At 56.7% G+C, this 18,484-nt stretch overlaps 3 protein-coding genes across 3 annotated transcripts; 2 read left to right on the top strand and 1 right to left on the bottom strand.

The window, feature by feature from the left end:
- The first annotated feature begins 7,684 nt into the window (after positions 1-7,684).
- Positions 7,685-9,880, top strand: LOC112410199 (carbonyl reductase [NADPH] 2-like). Its single transcript, XM_024760632.1, is given in 10 exon segments — positions 7,685-7,748; positions 7,919-7,996; positions 8,461-8,558; positions 8,663-8,816; positions 8,862-8,864; positions 8,914-8,954; positions 9,043-9,142; positions 9,265-9,323; positions 9,563-9,680; positions 9,777-9,880. Coding segments are annotated over 10 exon segments (819 nt in total).
- A 2,518-nt stretch (positions 9,881-12,398) lies between these two features.
- DCXR (dicarbonyl and L-xylulose reductase) lies at positions 12,399-14,398 on the top strand. Its single transcript, XM_024760879.1, has 8 exons — positions 12,399-12,526; positions 12,610-12,707; positions 13,226-13,380; positions 13,479-13,521; positions 13,598-13,697; positions 13,791-13,855; positions 13,948-14,065; positions 14,185-14,398. Exons 1-8 carry the CDS (start codon positions 12,475-12,477, stop codon positions 14,286-14,288), a joined length of 735 nt encoding a protein of 244 aa, XP_024616647.1. The 5' UTR covers positions 12,399-12,474; the 3' UTR covers positions 14,289-14,398.
- Positions 14,399-15,780: 1,382 nt separating this feature from the next.
- RAC3 (Rac family small GTPase 3) lies at positions 15,781-18,022 on the bottom strand. Its single transcript, XM_024760631.1, has 6 exons — positions 17,928-18,022; positions 17,592-17,690; positions 17,275-17,392; positions 17,033-17,095; positions 16,437-16,596; positions 15,781-16,285 (listed from the first exon to the last, which is right to left on the bottom strand). The coding sequence occupies exons 1-6, from the start codon at positions 18,020-18,022 to the stop codon at positions 16,155-16,157; spliced, it is 666 nt and encodes a 221-aa protein (XP_024616399.1). The 3' UTR covers positions 15,781-16,154.
- Positions 18,023-18,484: the final 462 nt, after the last annotated feature.

Raw genomic sequence — 18,484 nt, 5'->3', positions numbered from 1 at the left:
CTGAGAAATAAATTCATGAGTGGGGCCCCAGCGTCCTCAGGGCCCTGTGGGGCTCTTCTCTGTAGGTCAGAGCTTACAGTGGCCAAAATTTCCATCGAGCTGGGGGTGATGGGATCCCAGGGTGACAAGGGCCAAGGGGTAGTACTTGCCAATTTTAAAGATAGACTAGCCAGGGCTTCCCTGGTGGCGCAGTGGTTGGGAATCCTCCTGCCACTGCAGGGGACACGGGTTCGAGCCCTGTTCTGGGAAGATCCCACATGCTGCGGAGCAACTAAGCCTGTGTGCCACAACTACTGAGCCTGTGCTCTAGAGCCTGCAAGTCACAACTACTGAGCCCGTGTGCCACAACTACTGAAGCCTGTGTGCCTAGAGCTCTGCAACAAGAGAGGCCACCGCAATGAGAAGCCCATGCACCGCAACAAACAGTGGCCCCCGCTCACGGCAAATAGAGAGAGCCCATGTGCAACAACGAAGACCCAACACAGCCAAAAGTAAAAAATAATAATAAAAGTAAATTTTAAAATAAATAGACTAGCCTGTTTCACCATCAAAAGCAGTTTTGTTCTGGAAGAGCCAGAGGAATTGTAACTCCGGAAATGCAAGCTACAGGGGACCAGAGGCAAATCCAGAGAACAAGGGAAACTTGCTTTTATAGGGGAAGGAGGGAGTGTGAGGAGGGGCCGTGGTAACCAGAGTCCATTGGAGGAGCTGGGAGTCCACAGTATGGAGGCTTCCCATTGGTTGGGCTGTGGCAGTCTCTGATTGGCTGGGCTGTCTGGGCAGAAAGATTTCCTCCTCCTGCTGGATAGTAAGTAGAGGCAGGTGTCCTTCCCGTCTGGGGTCATGGACATGCGTGGCGGGCATGAGAGGTCCCCCACAGGCCTGCCCAGACCCCAGCTTGGGCTGAGGTTCCCTCAATTCTATTACCGAAAGCGGGGTTTGTGTTCTAAAGCCAATAAAGAGGCAAGTTTGGTGGAAAGGAAAATTTGCTTTATTTTGGAGGCTGGCAACCTGGGGAGGAGGGCGGATTCCTGTCCAAAGGCCAACTCCCCGCCGCTGACGATTAGTTGGCAAGAGCTTTTATAGACGGAGGGAGGGGGCTACATGCAAACAGCACAGTCAGCTGACGGCCATCTTGAAATTGGTCCTTGGCGGTCTGACCAGCGTCATCTCGATTGCTTTAAGTACAGTTAATCTTCAGTTCCAGGGGCACCTACTAGGCATTGGTGCGAAACCTCAGACACCTAAGTGGATGGGAGGAATCCTGGCTGACAAGGTAGAACGTGGGAGGGAAAGAGGGGGGAAAGAAAAGTGGAGGCAGGACAGGACCAGTGCCCCTGAGGGGGAGCGGGGGGAGGGGAAACATTCCCACACTTGGAGGGGCCCACTCATGGCGAGGGGATCAGCGGGGACAGAGAGGGACCTTTGGGGGATTGGGGGATAAGAGGGGAACGCAGCTAGCATCTCCCCTGCCCACTCGGGCCCTGGTGAGCCTGCTGGGGTCCCAGGCCTGAACCCCCAACCCCTGGGCCCCCCTCCGGCCACGTGGGTCCCCGGGCCTGAGCCCTGCCCCAGCCAGGGCCTCCTCCGGCTGCGCAGGTCCCATAGGGCCTGAGTGCCGCCCCCCCACAAGGCCTCCACGGGCTGCATAGGTCCCAGTGCTGAGTTCTGCCTCTGCCAAAGCCTCCTCTGGCCACGTAGGTCCTGGCAGCCTGAGTGCCGCCCCTGACAGGGCCTCCTCTGGCCATGTGGGTCCAGGCAGGCTGAGTGCCACCCCCCTCCAAGGCCTCCTCCGGCTGCGCCGGCCCCTGCAGGCACACCTGTGGGGGCCTGAGCGCCAGCTGGCCTATACAGGCACGTGTGCTCCGGGCCAACTTCAGGAATAGACGCTGGTGAGAGGAAAACACGCAGAGGTAGGGCTGACACAGCAGGTCCAGAGGCCTACCTAGAGGTCTTGGAGGCCTACTGGGGAGGCAGGGATAGGCTGTAGCTCACCATGGGGGCAAGGACACCGATAGAGGAGGCAACAGGGAATATTACTCAGCCATGAAAAGAAACGAAATTGAGTTATTTGTAGTGAGGTGGATGGACCTAGAGTCTGTCATACAGAGTTTGTACAGCTTGTGCAGGTGTTGATTCCCAGGCCAGAAGTCGGGCCTAAGCTCCTGTGGTGGGAGTACAAAGTCAAAGCCGCTAGCCTAACAGAGAACTTCAGGTGCCAGGGAATATTAATTGGTGTGAGGTGTCCCGGAAGTCCTCATCTCAGCACCAAGACCTGGCTCCACCCAACTGCCTGCAAACTCCAGTGCTGGATGCCTCAGGCCAAACAAGCAGCAAGACAGGAACACAGCCCCACCTGTTACACACACACACAAAAAGGATGAGATGACAAAAAAGTATGTTACAGACGAGGGATAAAGGTAAAAACCTATAAGACCAAATAAACGAAGAGGAAATAGGCAACCTACCTGAAAGAGAATTCAGAGTAATGATAGTAAAGATGATCTAAAATCTCAGAAATAGAATGGAGGTACGGATCGAGAAAATACAAGAAATGTTTAACAAGGACCTAGAAGAAATAAAGAACAAACAAACAGTGATGAACAACACAATAACTGAAATGAAAAGTACACTAGAAGCAATCAATAGCAGAGTAACTGAGGCAGAAGGACAAATAAGTGAGCTGGAAGATAGAGTGGTGGAAATAACTGCCAAGGAGCAGAATAAAGAAAAAAGAATGAAAAGAAATGAGGACGGTCTCAGAGACCTCTGGGACATTATATGCAGCAGCATTCGAATTATAGGGGTCCCAGAAGAATAGAAAGAGAAAGGATCTGGGAAAATATTTGATTGTAGTCGAAAACTTCCCTAACAGGGGACAGGAAATAGCCACCCAAGTCCAGGAAGCACAGAGAGTCCCATACAGGATAAACCCAAGGAGAAACACGCCGAGATACATATTAATCAAACTAACAAAAATTAAATTTAAGGAAAAAATATTAAAAGCAGCAAGGGAAAAGCAAAAACTAACATGCAAGAGAATCCCCGTAAAGTTATCAGCTGATTTTTCAGCAGAAACTCTTCAGGCCAGAAGAGAGTGGCAGGATATGTTTAAAGTAATGAAAGGGAAAAACCTACAACCAGGATTACTCTACCCAGCAAGGAGACCATTCAGATTTGATGAAGAAATCAAAAGCATTACAGACAAGCAAAAGCTAAGAGAATTCAGCACCACAAAACCAGCTTTACAACAAATGCTAAAGGAACTTCTCAAGGCAGGAAACACAAGAGAAGAAAAAGACCTACAAAAACAAACCCATAGGGCCTCCCTGGTGGCGCAGTGGTTAAGAATCCACAAATAATCCACCTGCCAATGCAAGGGACATGGGTTCGAGCCCTGGTCCGGGAGGATCCCACATGCCAAGGAGCAACTAAGCCCGTGTGCCACAACTACTGAGCCTGCGCTCTAGAGCCCACAAGCCACAACTACTGAGTCTGTGCACCAAAACTACTGAAGCCCCATGCCCTAGAACCCATGCTCCACAACAAGAGAAGCCACCACAATGAGAAGCCCACGCACCACAATGAAGAGTAGCCCCCGCTCGCTGCAACTAGAGAAAGCCCGCACGCAGCAACGAAGACCCAACGCAGCCAAAAATAAATCCATAAAAATAAATAAATTTATTAACAAAAAAAAGACACATGCACCCCAATGTTCATTGCAGCACTATTTACAATAGCCAGGGCATGGAAGCAACCATTGACAGATGCATGGATAAAGAAGATGTGGTATAGGGACTTCCCTGGTAGTCCAGTAGTTAAGACTCCATGCTCCCAATGCAGGGGGCCCAGGTTTGACCCCTGGTCAGGGAACTAGAGCCCACATGCCACAACTAAGAGCCCACATGCCGCAACTAAGACCTGGCACAGCCAGATAAATTACATAATATTCCATTGTACATATATACAATGGAATATTACTCAGCCATAAAAAGGAACATAACTGGGTCATTTGCAGAGACATGGATGGACCCAGAGCTCTGTCATACAGAGTGAAGTAAGAAAGAGAAAAACAAATATCGTATATTAACACATATATGTGGAATCTAGAAAAACGGTACAGATGAACCTATCTGCAGGGCAGGAATAGGGATGCAGACATAGAGAATGGACATGTGGACACGGTGGGTGGGGGAAGGGGGCTGGGGTGAATTGGGAGATTGGGATTGACATATATACACTATCCTGTGTAAAACAGAGAACAGGGAACCCGCTGTATAGCATAGGAAGCTCAACTCGGTGCTCTGTGGTGACCTAGATGGGTGGGATGGGCAGGAGGAGGGAGGTGCCAGAGGGAGGAGATATATGTATACATATAGCTGATTCACTTCATTGTACAGCAGAAACTAACACAACATTGTAAAGCAACTATACCCCACTTAAAAAAAAAAAACCTTGGGCTTCCCTGGTGGCACAGTGGTTGAGAGTCCCCCTGCCGATGCAGGGGACACGGGTTCGTGCCCCGGTCCGGGAAGATCCCACATGCCGCAGAGCGGCTGGGCCCGTGAGCCATGGCCGCTGAGCCTGCGCGTCCGGAGCCTGTGCTCCGCAACGGGAGAGGCCACAACAGTGAGAGGCCCGCGTATCACACACACAAAAAAACAACACTTCAGTTCCAGGGTCAGTTTGTTCCCATTTCTTTTATTTATTTATTTATTTATTTATACTTTTGGCTGCATTGGGTCTTCGTTGCTGCACATGGGCTTTCTCTAGTTGTGGCGAGCGGGGGCTAATCTTCGTTGTGGTGCGCAGGCTTCTCACTGTGGTGGCTTCTCTTGTTGAAGAGCACGGGCTCCAGGTGTGCAGGCTTCAGTAGTTGTGGCACTCGGGCTCAGTAGTTGTGGCTCGCAGGCTCTAGAGCGCAGGCTCGGTAGTTGTGGCACACAGGCTTTGTTGCTCCTCGGCATGTGGGATCTTCCCTGACCAGGGATCGAACCTGTGTCCCCTGCATTGGCAAGCAGATTCTAATCCACTGCGCCACCAGGGAAGTTCTGTTCCCATTACTTTGAGGCCAGCTTTTGGAATTATGGCAGCTTACATCATGGCTACAGTCTGGTCATCATGTAGTTTTCTTCTTCCGCCTGGTGGGGTTTTAGTATCTAGAAGACAGCTCAAAGGATATGGCTCAGTATATTATCTATAGCCCTTGAGGGGGAGCTAAAGGTCCTTGACTTTGCTTAGTGACTAACCTATTATTATTTAGTCTTGTTGGACTGTTTTCCTTTGTTTCTGCATTTTCTCAATTCTCTGATTAAACTTATTCTTTGGCCAAAGTTTTTCCACAGGCAAAAGGCAGGTTGAGGATATGGGGGGCAAGGACCATAGGGGTCCTGCTCCATTTCGATTCCACACAATTTTTTAAATTTTATTTATTTATATTTTGGCTGCATTGGGTCTTCGTTGCTGCACGCAGGCTTTCTCTAGTTGCGGCGAGTTGGGGCTACTCTTTGCTGCGGTACACAGGCTTCTCACTGTGGTGTCTTCTCTTGTTGCAGAGCACGGGCTCTAGGTGTGTGGGCTTCAGTAGTTGTGGCTCATGGGCTCAGCAGTTGTGGCTCACGGGCTCTAGAGCGCAGGCTCAGTAGTTGTGGCGCACAGGCTTAGTTGCTCCACGGTATATGGGATCTTCCCAGACCAGGGATTGAACCCATGTCCCCTGCATTGGCAGGCAGATTCTTAACCACTGCACCACCAGGGAAGTCCCGATTCCACACACTTAATCCCCAAAGACAACTTGGTCACACTTGCCACAATGGTAGCAGATTCAAAGCAGTAATCAAAATGTGTACCCTCAGAGATCTGACTCCACCTGGCAGTGGAGGACAAAAGAATATGGGCAGTGTAAGAAGATAAGCAGTAGTTATGGCCATGTGGCCATGTGACCAGCTGCAGAAAAGAGAAGTATAATAATTTCATCCTCATTTTTACACAAATATATTTGTGTACATATGAACCGATTTTTTTTCTCTTCTCTTCTCTCTCTCACTCACCGTCTATCATAATATGTGTTAATAGTGGTTACCTTTCTACGTCGGCATGTAAGTTACAGGATCCATAAGGGGGGTGTGACTCAGTTGGAAGAGGGCTGAACATCACCCAGAGATGGATAAAGGGACTTTACGTCACCTTCTGGGGAGAGGGTAGCATGTATTTGGTTGTGTGTTGTCGGTTGAATTATGTCAGGCCGACTTTGCTCTTGGCTTTACTTGGAAGTGAAGTTAGACGGACTGGGGTGGAATTGTATTGGTCAACGTAAATTGCGCAAGGCTGAACCTAGGGTCCCAGACTCCTTTCCCCACACAGTTCTGAGTTGGTGTGGAACACAGGGGACATTTCGCCCAGGATTTGCAGCCGTGTTCTTTTTGCACCTGGAAGGGTGATGCAGCGATTGAAGTGGTGTCCTAGTGATGTCCACTTCCATCCCATGATCAAAGTTAACAACACCAGTGATGGGACCGATCAAAATGGTGCCAGCTGATGGGATGCTGTGAGGATGCAGTGTCACTTCCATGGTGCTCGAGACAGAGACGCACAGCCTGCAGCTAATTACAAGGAAACACTGGGAAAGCCAAACTGAGGGACTTTCTACCAAACAACTGATCTATATTCTTCAAAAGTATCAAGGTCATAAAGGTCAAGGAAAGACTAAGGAGTGTTCCAGAGTGAGGAAGACAGAGAGACGGGACCTCCAAAGGCAACATGTGACTCTGGACTGGACCCTTTGGCCATAAAGAACCGGAGTGGAAGTCTCAGCTATGCCAGACAAGCAGGTTGTAGAGACCTATAGTTCACAGCTGGTACTGAGCACTGGGACTCTGTGTGAGAGGTGCCCTCACCACAAACACAAAACCAATGGGTATGAGGAAACTTGGGGGTGATGGATATGCTCATGCCCTTGACTATGGTGATGGTTTCACACAGGTGTTTGCATATGTCCAAACTCATCAAACTGTATACATTAAATATGCATAGTCATATATATCAATTAAACCTTGATATAGCTTTTTCTTTTTTTTTTTAAAGAACATCATTGGGACAACTTATGAAAGTTGAATGGGAGCTAAGGCTCACGTGGTAGGGACGCATGGTGTTACTCTTCTGACTCTGACAGTCGTGCTATGTTGTGATGGTGTGTGTTATGTTGTGGTTGTGTCTATGTATTGTGTGTTTTTGTGGTTGCGTAGGACAATGTCTTTATTCCAAGGAAACAGACACTAAGCTATTTAGGGGTGATGGAGTGTTAGTTTTGCAAATTACTCTCAAATGGTTCAGGGGAAAAGAATTCTTACTATCCTTGCAACTGTGAAGCTTTTATTTCAAAATAAAAATCATCTTTGGCATTTGAAAATGTGTCTGGAGTGTAGTGATGGCCTTGGCTGAGTGAAGCAAGTGCTGCTGGGTTGTGATTTGGGTGGGTGTTGATGGAGGTAGGGAGATTTTTTAAACTGTGGGTGTTTGGGAGAACACTCCCCAGAGGGACCTCTGTGTGGTCTTGGCCATCACCCAGGGGCATCAAGCCCAGTGCTTGCAGGGACCAGTTCCAGGCTATCTGCCCCCAGCCAGCCAGGAAGGGGCATGTTCCCCACCCCAGGGTTTATTTTTAGTTTCTTTTCCAAAACCCAGGATGGCGCTTCTGGCTGGCACCTTTGGGTTGTGGGTGAGGACGGTGGCCCCTTCTAAGGAGACAGGTTTCTGCGAACAAGGAAGCAGAAGCTGCACTGATGCCTGGCCCCGCCTAGTGCACCCAGTCTTCCCTCCTCCAGCCAGCCCCCGCCCCCCCCACCACACACAAACCTGCCTGGCCCCCCAGCCTGCCCCAGCCTAGGCCTATAAACCCCCACGCCCTCGCCTCCTGTAGTACAGAGGCTGGGAGTTGGCACCACACTGCTGAATTTCAGTGGCCTTCGGGCCCTGGTGACGGGGCAGGGAAAGATGGGTGTGAGCGAGGCAGGTTGGGGGTGTGTGAGGGGCCGAGGTTAGAGAGCAAGGTGGCCAGACCCAAAGCCTCACAGGCCCATTATGCGGCCTGCAAGTCCCTTTGTGCCTGAGCCGGCTGATCTGGGCCTGGACTGCTCCCTACCACCCAGCAGGCCCCATTGGGACAGGATGCTAGCCTCTCGCTGGTCAATGCAAGAGCCCTCCTGTGAGGGAGGCCCTCAGAATCAGTCTGGGCAGATGGGGGGACCCAGCCAAGGCCTCTTCCCTCAGCCCAGCAGGAAGGGGCTGCCCTCTGGGCCTCCCTTGGCCGAATCCCGGCTGGCCGGACCCCTGACCCCCAGGCCACCAACCTCTGGCCAGCACTGTCTCACCGCTCTTTCCTGAGCAGCAAATCTGCTGCCCCCACCCGCAGCCTTGGCCCAGACATATTGCGCCATCTGGCTGCCCTGTGCACCCCTGCAGGGATCGGGTGGGACACCATGAAGGCCCTGCACGCCTCAGGAGCCAGAGTGGTGGCTGTGAGCCATACCAGTGCCGACCTGGTCAGCCTCTCCAAGGAGGTGAGGTGTGCAGCCCCACCATGGGCCAGGCCTGTGACCCTCTGGGATGCCTCACCAGCCTGCCAGGATGCCCCCTTTGGTCACTGGCCAATGCCTTCCCACAGGGCCCCGGGGTAGAGCCTGTGTCCGTGGACCTGGGTGACTGGGAGGCCATGGAGCAGGCGCTGTGTGACGTGGGCCCTGTGGACGTGCTGGTGAACAATGCCGCCATGGCGCTGCTGCAGCCCTTCCTGGAGACCACCAAGGAGGCCTTCGACAGCTGAGGAATAGGAGAGGAGGTGGACTGGGGAGAGGGCTGCTGAGGAAGTGGACCGGGTGTGGCCATGGTGTGTCTGACTGTCCCCTCTCCCTCCAGGTCCTTCAGTGTGAAACTGCACTGTGTTCCAGGTGTCTCAGGTGAGCCACCGGAAGGATGTGGCCCAGTGCAGACATGGCCCAAGCGGGGGTGCGGTGGGGTCAGGGTGCCCCCTCTCTTGGCTTACAGATTGTGGCCCGGGGCATGATCAGCCACGGAGTGCCTGGCTCCAGCGTGAATGTCTCCAGCATGGCGGCCCACGTCACCCTTCCCAACCTAGCTGCCTACAGTGAGTCCCTCTGCCCAAACTTGAGCCCCCATTCCATGCAGGAGCAGCTGGGCTCCTGGGCTGGGCCTCATGCAAAGTGGGCTGAATCCTTAAGGGTCCTCAGTGCTGCCCTTTCCCCACAGGCTCCACAGAGGGTGCAATGACCATCCTGACCAAAGCCATGGCGCTGGGGCTGCACAAGGTAGGCATGGGGGAGCTGGGGGTGCCAGCTGGACTGGTGCAGTGTCCAAGGCCTGGGAAGGCACGAGGTAGGCGCAGGGTGCGGGTGAGGTGGGGGCTGGCGGGTGGTGGGCAAGGCGTCGGCTGGGGATGAAAACGGGGGTAGGGGGCGCCAGGGGGTGAGTAAGCAAGCTCAGTGGGGTCTGTGAGGGCGGGGTTTGTGCGCCGGCTGAGACCGCCCCGCCGGCCCCTCGGCCCCAGATCCGGGTGAACTCGGTAAACCCCACGGTGGTGCTTACCGCCATGGGCCAGGAAGCCGCGTCTGACCCCCAGTTCGCCCGGAAGCTGAAGGAGCGCCACCCGCTGAGGCAGTTTGCAGGTCAGCTGGGCTTCGTGTAGTGGCGGGCGCGGCTGGGGCGGCCGGGCCCAGACAGCCGGGCCGAGCCGTGCTGACACCGCCCGCCACCCGCCGCAGAGGCGGAAGACGTGGTCAACAGCATCCTCTTCCTGCTCAGCGACCGCAGCGCCTCCACCAGCGGCTCGGGAATCTTTGTGGATGCCGGGTACCTGGCCTCCTAAGAGCGCGGTGCTCTGGACGGCCAGAGGGATGGTGCTCGGCTCCGCCCGGCCCCGCTTCCACGCCCCACCGCCCCTCCCCCAGACCGCCAAGGCCACCAGCCCACCACGCCCCTGGACCCATCTACGCCCACGCCCCGACCCTCCCCGCATCTCCCACGGCCCGGCCTACTGCCCCCGCCCCGCGGCTCGGCCCCACCTCCACGCCACGCCGCGGCTCCGCTCCACCAGCCCATCCCGCATCCACACTCACGTGCCAGGAGACCCTGCCCCTGTCGTCCCCACCCACTGTGTCCTCAGCTGTGCTGGAGTGGATTTGCCTAATTAAATGGAGGCCTTTCTCCTGCGGCTAGCCGTGCCAGGGCTCTGGCTGGACATGCCGCGAGGCTGGGGAGGGGAGGATCAGGGACTGGGGGGCACCGGTTAACCTTAGAAGAAGTAAAGAGAGGGCAGATCCGAAGCCCGCCGGATTCCACCGCTGACCCTGCCCTTGAGCTGAAGGGCCGAGATTCCTTGCAAGAAGATTCCTCGTGTCCACGCCTTTACCGCAACACCCAACCTTCTCTGGGCGGAGGGCAGAGGGCAGTAAGGTAGAGGGTCTGAGGAGCTGCGGGGAGATGCTCTGGACCATAGGCTATCCCTAGGGAAGATGGGACTGAGCGCTCAGCGCCCGGCGTGAGGGGCGGGGTGCTGGACCATTATAGCTTATCCAACCCTGAGCAACCAGCTCCTCCTTGGGGCACACCTTCCCCCACAAGACCACCCATGAGAGGGCAGCCCCAGCTGGGGAAGGTTCCACAGCTGCTGCTCTACCTACTGTCCCTGGCCTGACTCCAGACAAAACAGCCCTGCAGCTGTGGCAGCTAGAGGGTTTTGCAGGCCCTGCTGGGATTCAACTGTGCTTACCTGGGTCAGGTTCCACATGACCCATGCCTTCTGAGTGTGGGTGTGATGAGGCCTGAGGCGGTCAGTCAGCTGGACTGGTGCAGTGTCCAACTCTGGGCAAGGGGGCAAGGTATGAGGGGCTGGGGTGGGGCCCTCCAGGCAATGGTACCACTGGGCTGAGAGAGCAAAGGGCACGTTGCAGGGATGGGGAGTGCTGAGGGCACTTCTAGCCAGCCTCAGGGCCTCCCAGAGCAAGGTTTGTGCCAAAGCAGGCTTGGCTCAGTCCAGCTGGTCCACTGAGGATCACGGGGCAAGTGAAAGGATTTGGACACCATTCTGGGGGCCAGGTAAAGACAGTGAAGGGACCTAAGCAGATGTCCCTTTCAGGAAGGACAGGCTGGGGGCTGTTCCCCGCCTCCCCTTGGCTTCTGGCAGGCAGACGGCAGGGTCCAAGGTTAGCAGCAGAAGGCAGGGTTTGCCCAGTGCCTAGAGGGTGTCGGCTGCACCACAGTGCCAGATCTGGTAGGGAGGACTCACTTGGCTCTCCTCCAGGGGCTTCTCAAACCTGTGCCTCCTGCTGTCCCCAGCCACCCTCTCCTCCAGACTGTCCACCTCTCTGGGCCCAAAGCCACAGTGACCCAGAGGCCCTGCAATCACCACTTCCTTACTCCTGTCCACAGAAGGTCCTCGAGGGCAGTGTTTCTAGACTTTCCCACCATAACCCACAGAACAAAGTAGCTTTTACAGGAGGAGCCAATGGCACACATGGACACGTGAGCACACATATATCTCTGACCCTAAAGCTGCAGGAAGCAATGCTTGGCCACTGGGTACCCCATGACCCTAAGCCTATCCCTTCCCATCCTATCCAAGTTTTTAAAGTCCTGGTGGCCTTCTGTGGGTTGGTGGGGTGAGTCAGCGTTTCAACTCCCTTTGAGGCTAAAGCACACCTTTGCTGGCCTTGGCCTCTTCTTCAGGCTTATTGAGTTGTCCAAACCCTTTCCCTCTAAGCACAAGTGAGCCTGCATGAGCTACTCCCAGGTTTGCCAAACTTTTCTTCTCAGAAACAAAAGAAAGAAATGTTGGGCTTCCCTGGTGGCGCAGTGGTTGAGAGTCCGCCTGCCGATACAGGGGACACAGGTTCGTGCCCCGGTCCAGGAGGATCCCACATGCCGCGGAGCGGCTGGGCCCGTGAGCCATGGCCGCTGAGCCTGCGCGTCCGGAGCCTGTGCTCCGCAATGGGAGAGGCCACAACAGTGAGAGGCCCGCGTACCGCAAAAAAAAAAAAAAAAAAAGTTAACCCTGACTGAGATCTCTTTCACGTACAGCTACGTATAATTACGTATTAATTTCACGTATTAATTACCACATCTGTTTTTTTGTAATAATCATCTTGTTAGGGGAAATATGCTAGCGGGGCCCACTAAACCTATTTCACTCTGGTTCGAAGGGTCACAACAGGGCAGTTTGAAAAACCCCGCCCAAGAGTCCAGCGGTGACCCAGCCTGCCCCGCCCCGGCCTCGCCCACTCCTTTCGGCCAATCGCCCCCGCGGGGAAGCCTCTATTTGAATATTCCCTCCCTCCCCAGGACACCGCCCTGCAATTGGCCCGCCGCGTCCCGCCCCGCCCCGCGCCCTCCCGGACAGTCGCGCGCAGCTGGACTCGGGCACGCAGTTGGGCCTCAGCAGTACACAGGGCCGGTTCGAGCCTCATGGAGCTGAGCCTAGCGGGGCGCCGGGCGCTCGTCACTGGGGCGGGCAAAGGTGGGCCCGGGGCGGCGGCCAAAGGTGGGCCTGGGAGGGGGTGGCCGGGGAGGGGCGCCCGCACTGAGCCGCGCCCCTCGCAGGCATCGGGCGCAGCACTGTCCAGGCGCTGCACGCGGCGGGTGCACAAGTGGTGGCTGTGAGCCGGACCCAGGCCGACCTGGACAGCCTGGTCCGCGAGGTAGGCGTCGCCTTGTCCCAGCCCAGCGGGCGGCGGGCGAGGCTGAGGGCGGGCCGGGACTCGCGGCCGCGGGGCGCTAGGGTTCGCCAAGGACTCTTGCACACCCTCCCCCACGCCGGGCGCACGGCCTCTGTTGGGGGCCGACGGGTTGGGAGAACGACTCCTCCCCCTGGGCTTAGGAGCAGGCAGAAATGGCTGCCTTGCAGGCCCGGGGCCAGACGCGTTCGGGCGCTGGGAGGAAATAGACTGGCCGGAGGCGGGGCCAGGCTCCCGTTCCCGAAGCCCCGAGTTGCCCAGTGGCCCAGAGGCCGAGTTAACTACCCTCCACCTGCAGCAGCCTGGGATTCTGAGCCCCAAGAAGGTGACTGGCTCCTCTGGAACCCCAACCCCTCCCCCTGTCGAACTGAAAGGCCATGCAAACCCAGCCCTTCTCCCTCGCATGCCAGAGGCCCAGATGTACCCTTTCTTGGGCATGGATCCTCTGGTAGATGTGCCCCCTTACCACCTAATACACACAGTGCCCAGGGGTAGAGCCTGTGTGTGTGGACCTGGGTGACTGGGAGGCCACGGACCGAGCGCTGGGCGGCGTGGGCCCTGTGGACCTGCTGGTGAACAATGCTGCCGTGGCGCTGCTGCAGCCCTTCCTGGAGGTCACCAAGGAGGCGTGTGACACGTGAGTCAGGGTGGGGTGGAGGAACTCCCGGGGGGGAAGGGCTGTCTCCTGCTGCAGCAGTCCCAGTCCCTGACCACAGTCTATCCATCTACTTCCAGGTCTTTTGACGTGAACCTTCGGGCTGTCATCCAGGTGTCCCAGGTGAGCTGCCTTCAGAGCCGGAGTGGGAACTGGGGGGTGACACCAGTTCTGCCTCATGCTTCCTCTGCAATTCCAGATCGTGGCCCGAGGCTTAATAGCTCGGGGAGCCCCGGGGTCCATCGTGAATGTCTCTAGCCAGGCCTCCCAGCGCGCACTGACTAACCACAGCGTCTACTGTGAGCAAGCCCCGGCTGTGCCCTGCCCCCCACCCCCTACCCCCCAGCCTGAGCAGCCAGCTCAGGCTCCACACAGGCTGTCTCTCCTCACAGGCTCCACCAAGGGTGCCTTGGACATGCTGACCAAGGTAATGGCTCTGGAGCTTGGGTCACACCAGGTGAGCCCCACTGGGATGGCTTCCCATCACCCAGCCCACGTGCCCAGAGAGCCTCAGCCCACCCAGCTGACCCCCTTCTTGTTCCAGTACAGATCCGTGTGAATGCACTCAACCCCACAGTGGTGATGACACCCATGGGCCAGGCCAACTGGAGCGACCCCCAGAAGGCCAAGACCATGCTGGATCGCATCCCACTTGGCAAGTTTGCCGGTGAGTCAGGTGGGAGCCCAGCTGGGAGTTGCATCAGTGGCTTGCTCAGGTGAGGGGTGGGAGGGAAGGATAAAGGGCAGCTCCTTTCAACCACATCCTGAACCCCACCCCGCCCACAGAGGTGGAGAACGTGGTAGACACCATCCTCTTCCTGCTGAGTGACCGCAGCAGCATGACCACGGGCTCCACTGTGCCAGTGGATGGAGGCTTCCTGGCTACCTGAGCCCCTCCACCCACACACACACATGTTCCATGCTGAGCCCACTTTTACCCCCACCCCCCTTCCCCATCCCTCCAATAAACATGATTCTTCTGCCCAGCCTGCACACTCATTCCTAGGCTGCAGTCAAGTGGCTGGAAGATGTAGCACTCAGGGCTGGGTGTGGGGATGAGTCCCAGGTAGAGGCAACCATTCAACTCACATCCTGGGCCAGTGGCAGCCTGTCCCTCCTGTGAGAGATTTTCAGGCCTGGCTAAGTCCCTGGCAGGACTGGGAGGTAGAACCTTCCAGAAGGCCAGCTCCTAATGAGGGTGGTGAATTTGACCGAGGATGGCCTTTGGCCCTGTCCAGAGGTCTCTGGTATGGAAGCAGTGGTGTGTTTAACATGAGTGTTGGTTGGCATTCCTGAAGTCCATGCATAAGACAGACGTGAACTGAGGATGCTGTGTGTTGGGACTTCATTACTTTGTTGATGACTTGAGCGACTTCTTTGCTGAATCAGATGACGGTTTTCAATTTTCATTCCCTCAACTTTGTGAGTTATTCACCACGTACTGAGCACAAGCTCCAGCTGTAGAATTTGCCAACTTCTATGGTAAAATACTCCCGCCTGTTTACTGTCCTTGAGGTGGAGCTGGGGAGAGACGCGTGTCCCCCACCTTTGTGTGGTGTCCCCACCACACAGATAGAAAAGCCTTACACCCGATAGCACAGATAATAGTAATATGTACAAAAACATTTAGGAAGTGATGTGTTTTGAGTATTTGTTAATTTCATTTTTTTTAATACAACTAATGTAAGTTTATATAATTATTAACAATAGCTGTTTAAAAACTGGCTAGCAAAATTCCTGAAATTCAGCAGTCCACCCTCTACACACCATTGTGGGGGTGCAGTGTGGCTTCTCATCACACCAGAGTAGTGCCTTGTGGCCTCAGGGGTGAAGTCCTAGCTCCAGGCCAGGCCCGCCCCTCACCTCCCACCGTTGTCTGCCCAGCGATGCCAGGCTGTTGGCCCACCTGCAACCCCTCCTGTCCTCTCCACACCACATTTGTTCTACCTCCACGGCTGCAGGGTCCCTCTGCCTGGACGTCCTTCCTCTTGACGGTCTGTCTTCCTGAACACTCAGCTAGTGTCCCCTGGCCTTGCCCTGGGCTCCACAGGGCCCCATGGGGCCTGACTTGCAGACCATCCTGCCCCTCGCTCGCCTGGCTGTGCCCTCCCAGAGGCCTGAAGTCAGCGTGAGAAGGGCTTTCTTCATCCAGAAGGGACCAAATGCACTTGGCCCCACTTTGATCTGGGTCCTCCTTTGGAGACTGAGAGAACTCCGCAAACTTTTCCTCCTCTCCTCTGGCGTGTGTGTGTGTGTGAAGCTCACCTGCTCTGTACCCGTGGATGGTGGGGGTTGGGGGCCTGGCACCCTCAGGGTGCAGGAGCAGGCAGGGGGAGACAGGAGCAGGGCAGGTAGCAAGACAGCAGGAGATGATGAAGAACGTTTATTGTATAAAATAAAAAGGGGCTGCCCCATCCTGGGGCACAAGGACAGAACCCACCCCACAAACTCCCCCATCAGGGAAGCCCATCCTGGGGCTGCCCTGGACCTGCCCCTGCAGCCTGAGGGAGACCCTGCTCCCTTCCGGACTCCCTGGGGGCCAGGGAAGGCTGGAGCTGTACCCCCAGGTAGAGGAGGCAGAGTGGACAGGACCCCATGGCCCCAGCACCACCCTGGGAGCAGCAGCCTTGTCCCCGTGATTCTTCCCCCTCCCCACCCACAAAACTTCCCCACAGCAGACTCGGGGACACCAGACATCTCAACACAACAGATACAGGCGCGGGCGGCTGGGGGCTGCTCCTCCAGAAGTGAGGGCTCTAGAAGACCGTGCACTTCTTCCCCGGCTTCTTCACAGGAGGCGGGCAGAGCACAGCCCGGATGGCCTCATCAAACACAGTCTTCAGGCCCCGCTGGGTCAGGGCTGAGCACTCCAGGTACTTGACAGAGCCTGGGGACAGCAAAGAAAGAGAAGAGTGAGGGTGGCAGGCAGCACAGATGGGCAGCGGGGGGCAGCACAGGCGGGTAGCGGGGGGCAGCACTGTGCCCCCCATAGCGAACCTCTCCTCCCTGCACCGGCAGGCCTGTCCGTGCCCACTCACCGATCTCCCGGGCCATGGCCAGGCCCTGGGGGTAAGTGATGGGCGCTAGCTTCTTATCCCGTAGCCGCTCAATGGTGTCCTTATCGTCACGAAGGTCCAGCTTGGTGCCCACCAGGAGGATGGGCGTGTGGGGGCAGTGGTGCCGAACCTCTGGGTACCACTGTGGGGATGAGAGGCTCTGATCCCTACCCCTTGAGAGCTTTACCCTCAGCCTGGCCCAGAGCAGGCCATGGCTCCCAAAGGCCCCTTCCTTGTGCCTAGACCCACACTTAGCCCTTCTTGTTTCACGGGGCGACCACTGGGTCTGGTAGGGGAATGACCAAGAACAAAAATACCTAGCCAAGACGCTTCCAGGCCCGTCAGGTCCTCTCAGTCAGGGCCCTTCCTTCTCTGAGAGCCTCACTCACCACCCCTACCCCACCCCTGGCCCCTCATCACCCTCTGGGCCACTTTAAGACCTCACACCTGGCAATCTCCAAAGGACAATATGTCTCTGTAAGGCCCTCAAGCAAGAGACCCCTGCAGTCTAAGGGCAAGTCCTCTGGGCAGCTTCCTCCCCTCCCAGAAAGACAACTCTGCTTCTGGCCCTTTCCTACCTTGGCTCGAACATTCTCAAAGGAGGCTGGGCTCACCAGGGAGAAGCAGATCAGAAAGACGTCCTTGGGAGAAAGGGAGGGAAGAAGGGAAGAAGGGAGGGTACCATGTAGGAATGGTCAAAGAGGCTCCGAATGGCCTCTGCTCACCCCCCCAACACACATACACGCATGCACGCACACCGGGCCCTCTGGGCCTCCACCCGAGCCACCCGGCCCCTGCAGGCAGCCCTGTGGTCCCCTACAGTTTGGGGGTAGGAGAGTGGCCGAAGCCGGTCGTAGTCCTCCTGCCCAGCGGTGTCCCACAGCCCCAGGTTGACAGGCTTCCCGTCCACCATCACATTCGCAGAATAGTTGTCAAAACTGCAGGAAACAGAGTGAGAGAGATCCCCCCCGTGTCTGGGTTCTCAGGCCTGCACAGACCTGGAGCTCTGTCAGCACCTCGCCTCACCCCGGAACCCAGACCAGGGCTACTTGGGCCCGACCTCGAAGCCCAGGGGAGCCCTGCACACAGGCATCCATACCCTCCCCTTGCCAGCTCTGGACCCGCCCGCCTGCTCACACGGTGGGGATGTACTCTCCAGGGAAGGCGTTGGTCGTGTAACTGATCAGCAGGCAGGTCTTCCCCACGGCGCTGCGGAGAGAGGGCAAGCCCACGCTGCTCCCAGACCCACCTCAGCCCTCTGCCCAGCAAGGGCAGCCCCCTCCCACGGTGCCCAGGGTGGGAACAGAGTTGCCTGCCCAGCAGATCCGCAGCGATAGAGGACCAGGGCAGGAGGGCCTCCGGGGTGGCAGAGTGGTGGGTGAGGGCTGGGGCGAGCTGCCTCAGAGCCCCAGGCAGGTGCCGGGAAGGTGGCACCGGCTGAGGGATCAGCCAAGGTGAGAGGCCTGGCCCCACCCACCGGGAGGCCAGGAGGGGCCGCTGGTTGCCGGCAGCATCAGGTGGGCCTGGGCTGGAGGCCTGCACCCCGCGTAGCCGAACGCGGCCGGCATGGAGGGCGGGGGGCGCGGACCCGCCCCGACGCGCCTTCCAGGGAAATCTGGTGGGGGGCGGGGTCACAGGGCGCCCCGCAATCCGTGTCGAGCTTGGGCAGGCCCTCCCCAGAGCCCCTGTGACCCACGCCAAGGGGCGAGGGCAGCGCAAACAGGCTGCTCCCACCCACCTGAACAGGTTGTGGTCGGTGCACACAAGGTTTCTTCTAGGGAGAGGATTCCCAGGGCCCACCGAGGGAGGGGCTGAGGCCCACCCACCCTCTAACCACGAGACAGCTGGTGAAAACTCAGGTGTTTGCAGTCACTAGAGATCCACGAGGCAGGCAGCCCCCTGCCAAGCTGCCCCCATCCCCACCTGTCTGCTGCAGTAGCTGGACCAATCCCTACCTGGTAGCAGTTAGAAGGGGTGACCCAGCCACACCTGGAGGGCCTTTCCTGAAGGGCCCAAGCTTGGAGAAAAGA

The sequence above is a fragment of the Neophocaena asiaeorientalis genome, unplaced genomic scaffold, assembly GCF_003031525.2.
Source record: "Neophocaena asiaeorientalis asiaeorientalis breed wild unplaced genomic scaffold, Neophocaena_asiaeorientalis_V1.1 scaffold30, whole genome shotgun sequence".
NCBI classification, from domain to species: Eukaryota; Metazoa; Chordata; class Mammalia; order Artiodactyla; family Phocoenidae; genus Neophocaena; species Neophocaena asiaeorientalis.
This window is presented reverse-complemented; position numbering and strand designations above follow the sequence as displayed.